We start from the raw sequence: 6,320 nt of genomic DNA on the forward strand, positions 1-6,320 counted from the left end.
AACCAATTTTGTTATAATCTATTGTATAACAATTCTTAGATCAATCTATCCGTGCATCACGGATATCACACTAGTTACAACAACACATGCATGTACCTCTTTACCTTTTACTTACAACATCATACAAGTGGCTAATTGTGAATCTAATGTTTATTTTTGTAAATAAATTTTATGGTGTTTCTTTTTTTATCTGTTTTTAATTACACAAAAATATATGTCTTGATTAACTAATTCGAATAAAATTTAAAGATTTTTGAAAATAATTTATAGTGAGAAAATACATTTTTTAATTTTTTTTGTTAATTAAAAAGCTTAAAAGAAGTGCATCTTGAGTGACACAAGTTAAAAATAAGCTGTAAACAGTCTATCACTCATCCCACTCACGAGAGCTAATACGAGACCGCTCTAATTACGGCAAAACAAATGAAGCTTTTGTAATAAATTAAAGTGACGCATAAAATGCTTCTTTTAGTAGTTTCACCTTTACTCGTATCTAATCATATTACAAGAGAGAATCTATGAATCCAATAAAACAAAAAAAAAAAACAAAGCCAACAGTGAAACACTTGTTTTAAGCCGTACAGAGACTCATGTAAACATTACACTTGATTAGACTTCAAACTTGGGGTTTCTTCATATATGCTTCTTTATCAAGCTCACCGTGTAAAAAGATACTGTCAGCATTCATTTGATGAAGTTACCAACACTTCACGTCATCAACAATAAGAAATGTTCACCAACATGACATGACCAATATGTCTATCTAAGTAATATTTAATCTAATCCACATTCTAAATGCCATCATTTTTAAATATATCAATTTCACGTACATCTTTGACAACTTCAACAAACATTTGAGATTTTGTTCATGTAGAAATAGCTCCCATATTTTAAATTTTTTTCTCACCAATTTCATAATAAAATTTCCTTTAAAGAAAATGGGTCTACGTGGAACATATGAATTAAAAAAAAAAACCATTTACAATTAGTTTAAGCCTTTAAAATAATATGTATTTCTATTTTTTTCTTCTTCTTTTGACTTTTTTTTTCCTTCATCAACCAAATAAAATGTAAAGATAGTAGATACTAAATTATTCCGGTTTAATTTTCTCAAAAATTAAAAACTACCGTTATTTTTTTGAGAAATTGAATTTGAATTAAACAATATTTTTTAGAAACTAAAAATGAGTTTTCAGTAATTTTTATTAACATGTGCTCTAAAAAGAGAGAAGTTAGAGAAAATGATGTTTTTTTATAAGAACAGAATGTTGTTTTGTTCAAAAGAAAAAATAATATGAGCATAATATCGGTTATGTATATACTCTTTGTTACTCGTAACACATACAAATGTTTGAAGCATATTTTGATACAAAGTCTTTTAAAGTTTATAATATTTTAATTTCATTTATATACACCATCAACCATCATTGTAAATTTTTTTAAAATTTTCAATCAATTATAATTGTTTGATTATTAGTAATGATTGATTTTTGTAATAACCACTTAGAGAATAGTCATGATTTATCTACTATGTAAAACAATTTAATTCATAATACAATGTTAGAATGTAACAATGCGGAATTTATCTGTTTTAGTAAATTGAAAATAGCAAGCAAAGTAAATATTCTTTACACAACTCCAATTAATATTTAGTCTTGAAGATATATCTCATCATATATCAATTAGTATCCACTCTCTCAATTTTATTCTTTCCTTGTCTTCTAAATAAAGTTTCATCACAAGATTCACAATGTGATGTTGAAGCATCAGATTCTATGGTTATAAAATAGCCCCAGTTGATGAATGCTAATGAATATTGAGGAGCACAAACAAAATTAATCTAGCTCTCTAGTAACATTATTACTACAAATCAGTTATCCCATTTGAAAAAAAAAACTTCATTTTTGTCACCATGACATCTTCGATGCTTCCTGATGATGAGAACAAATTAGAAGGCTTTACAACCGAACAACTAAATAATTATTTAGTGCAATACACATGGGAAGGTAAATGGCAACATGTGATTGCGATGTACTACAATTTTCCAATGCTACAGACAAAAAGTTTTTTAAAATTAAATGGCACTGCTCTGCACGTAGCGATCGATTTAAACAAAACAAATGTTGTTAATGAGCTTTTAAATGCAATTTTTATACATAATGTGCATAATAATGATGATGGGGGTGAGGTTACGGCATTGAAAACGGGAAATCAGAGAGGAGACACACCATTACACATTGCAGCAACAAGGGGTTATGGTAGAATATGTAAGTTGATCATAGGGGGAAAAAAGGAGAGGATATATTTGTTGAGGAAAAAAAATAATTATGGAGAGACACCACTTTTTCAAGCTGCTATTAATTGGAAAAAAGAATCATTTCCTTACCTTTGTCATATTTCTAAAGAGACAGTCCAATTGGAAGATCTTGTACGAGACAATGGTGATACTATTCTTCACGCTGCAATCCAGGGAGAATATTTTGGTAATTTATAATAAACTATACTTTTGATATATATATATATATATATATAATTTCAAAAATTATAGCCGGAAACTGATCATTTGAACTCACATTGTATTATAAGTATTCTCCTTAATATTTTGTTGGTGTGGTATATAATGCCTATTTAATAATAATATATATATATAACTTTAACACAAGCTAACTATTGACAACTAACCTTCACCATTTAAAAAAAAAACTTATATATAGTTTATCAATACTAATACACTTTAACTAAAATAATTCTATATTACTGTAAAAATTTAATCTGATAGATGGTTGCTCTGTTTTATGTTTTATTTTGTCCTTATTTTAGTGTTGTTTAGACCTTGTATTTAGTTTCTTTGTATTCTTTTTTAATTATATTATTCTTTTGTTTAATAAAAAAAAATACTCTTTGACACACTCTACACCATATATTTGTACTATAATTGGATTGGATATAATATATGTTTTGGAACAGATTTGGCTCAGATAATAGTACATTATTATGATTTCTTGATCACACATTCCAACGAAGAGGGATCTACTCCTCTCAAAGTCCTTGCCACTAGACCTTCAGCCTTCAAAAGTACAAGCAACATTTTAGGGTATAAGCGAATTCTATACAACTGTAAGTAACCTCATTATATAATTAAATATATTTTTCATCTCAATAAAATTTATAATTTTTTAAATTTAGTTCTTGCAAAAAACTTTATTTATTTTTAATCTGTATTTTATTTCAATAGAGACTAAAAGCACTCAATATTTATAAAAATTAAAACAGAAACTAAAATTGATTAAAATTTATGTATGGAATAAACTTAAAATGTATGTATTTTATAGATACGAAAAATATATTTAATTTTATAATTAAAATTAAACTAATTATATATGTGTTTTGAGTCTTTGTGTATTTGTTGTTAATTAAGGCATTTTTGTGGAACAACTGGATGCTGAAAGAACAATGAAGCCTTATTTGATAAAGATGGAGGCTAATCAAAATTCTAATAAGATGAAGTTTCCAAATAACTATAATGTTTTGTATGATTTCGTTTCTATATGGTTAGGTGCCACTGGCAATGACACTTACCCTCACATTGACACCCGTATGTCATATCAAATCTCATGCCATCAATCTTTTTTATTTTTTTCATTCTAATTTTTTTTACTTTGATACTTAATATTTACTAACATATATGCTTTAGTGTGTCTTTAGATATACAACATTATATATTATTATTGGTTCTTCAAAAGAAATACTATAACTTAAGCATGTCAAAAGAAGGAATTAGCTTATGTCATAAGCTTTTATGGCCTTTTTTTAAACTTAATTAAGTGTTTGAGATTTCATCCTCTAATTTACAATTAGGCATGATGCATAGTCATTGAAATTAATTAAATATTTTTTTTTTATCTTTAAAGCCAATGACTCTGCATTAATATACTTCAATTGTGATTGAGGATTCAAACAAGTGAATATGTATGTATTATAGTTGTAATTTACAAACTTAATTTTTCAATAAATATGAGATTACATTACTAATTAATGGTTAAAATATTTTTAATGTGATAATTATAAAAACATATTTGTTAAATTTTTTGTCAGGAAAAAAAATTCCAAAAAAGATGGAACAGTTGAACTCAGAAAGAGAGATCGACCCAGAAAAATGGTTTGTCGTTAAATATCTGATCGGCTCAAAAAATATGTGCGACATAGAAAATCCATTCGAAGTAAAAGATCCATCAGATAACAATAATCAACTTAAATCAGAGAAACATCCATTTAGGTTTTTGCCACCAAATTATGAAACCTTTCAACAATTGGTTAAGTATGCATATGTTCATATTCTTAGCCTTTGTGGAGTAGGTATGTACATATATGTTTTCTATATGGTGGCTACTTTTTATAATCGTTATTTCTATCACATTATTTTTTATTATGATGTCACTTTTGTGAAATTAATTTATATAAATATCTACAAGGGTTTAATTTAATGAGTTAAAAACACACTATTTGTGATAGTGAGTCCTTAAATATTTATTAATTGGATAATAATTTAACAAGATTATTAAATAATTATTAATTGGTCCTGATTCAATTAATGTTCCTTTTTTAAGGGGTAAACGATTTGAAGATTGCAAAACAGAAGCATCAATGGAGTAGTCAGTTATTGAAGGAATTAATGAAAAAACCTTATGAAGCATTCAAAGGAGATAATGGTGGGAGACCAACTGAAATAGATATTGATCCTGACATCTACAACACGTATCTTCAATTGAAACAAGATGATGATATTGATACAGAAGATACACCCTTTTTGGTAGCAGCTAGAAATGGAATAGTTGAAATGGTGAAAGAAATTTTAATTGAAATGCCAAGTGCTATACATAACATAAACTCAAAGAAAGAAAATGCGTTGCATGTTGCAGTGAAGTATAAGCAACCAGTTGTTGTTGAGACTTTGAGAAAGCATTCAGACCCACAAGTTTGGAGTAATATGGTACTTGCAGTTGATGAAGATAAGAATACTATATTGCATTTGGCTGCTGATGTATTAAGTGATTATAAACCTTTGAAGATTCCTGGTTCAGCCTTGCAAATGATGTGGGATATTAAATGGTTTGAGGTACATACAATTACAATCATATGTCTAATCTTTTATTCTTTTACATTTGTTAGAGTACCCTTTGTCCAATTATACTTACATGTCATACTGCAACACAATTACAATATATGTTGATCCATTGGCTCTTTTTTTTTCTTCCTTAGTATATCCGAAGCCTTGTGCCACAACATTTCTATTTCATAAGCAACAATATCACTCGCCAAAAACCAGAGGAAAGAAGCAATGACAGCACTAGCCAAACACCAGGCGAAAGAAGCAATGACAACACTAGCCAAACACCAGGCGACATCTTCAGAAGAAAACACGCAACTCTTATAAAAGACAATGGCTAAAAGATACATCCGAATCATGCTCCGTCGTGGCAGCGCTCGTTGCTGGTGTTTCGTTCGCCACAGCGAGCGCTGTCCCTGGCCGAACAACAGATGAAGGCACACCAACGCTAGAAGGCAAACCTGCATTCGATATATTCGCCATTTCTTCGCTCGTCGGTCTTTGTTTCTCTGTTACCGGACTAATCATGTTCCTTTCGATTCTAACTTCTCGAAAACAACCCAATGATTTTCGAAAAGATTTGCCGCTGAAACTTCTTCTCGGGTTAACCTCTCTTTTCGTGGCGATTGCTTCCATGTTTGTTTCGTTCTGCACTGGACATTTTTTTCTGCTTAATCATAAATATAAATCGGTGATGTTTCCACTTTACGGAGCTACTTGCATACCTGTGACTTTCTATGCTATTGCACAATTTCCTCTGTACTATGATCTTGTTGCAGCTATTTCAACTAAGATTCCAGTGGCAACTATTGAAAGTAACAAATTATAAATGTTTTTGTATCATTTTTGGAACTATAAATAAAGTGTGGAGTTGGATTTTTTATTTTTTTTAGTCTTCCATTTCTATATGAATGGACCGATCCATAAATAAGTAAGGTTTAATTAAAAATTGTTTCATTCAAATATGGAGTTGGATATATTAATATGCATGTAATACTTAAAGCTTTTGATTATGTTTGTATTGCAGTAATTGGTTTGTTTAATGAGACAATGTAATAGGTTTGAGCTTTTGTAATGGTAATCACATTATATATGAGTTTTGGAAAAAAAATTATATTCGGTTCTTGTTGTTTCCAGTTTTAATTATAGCTTTGTTGCTAAATTTGTCTTTAAGTAGAGAAAATTTCACATATTCTTTATCTATTAGAGTAAG

General features: G+C 28.8%; 1 protein-coding gene across 1 annotated transcript; it reads left to right on the forward strand.

Annotated features, from left to right (window-relative positions):
* The first annotated feature begins 1,829 nt into the window (after positions 1-1,829).
* LOC101488627 (uncharacterized) lies at positions 1,830-5,986 on the forward strand. Its single transcript, XM_073364241.1, is given in 7 exon segments — positions 1,830-2,483; positions 2,968-3,117; positions 3,419-3,595; positions 4,096-4,356; positions 4,608-5,116; positions 5,260-5,437; positions 5,440-5,986. Coding segments are annotated over 7 exon segments (2,343 nt in total). The 5' UTR covers positions 1,830-1,912; the 3' UTR covers positions 5,937-5,986.
* The last annotated feature ends 334 nt before the right edge of the window (positions 5,987-6,320 follow it).

Source organism: Cicer arietinum, chromosome 8 (genome assembly GCF_000331145.2).
Source record: "Cicer arietinum cultivar CDC Frontier isolate Library 1 chromosome 8, Cicar.CDCFrontier_v2.0, whole genome shotgun sequence".
NCBI lineage: Eukaryota > Viridiplantae > Streptophyta > Magnoliopsida > Fabales > Fabaceae > Cicer > Cicer arietinum.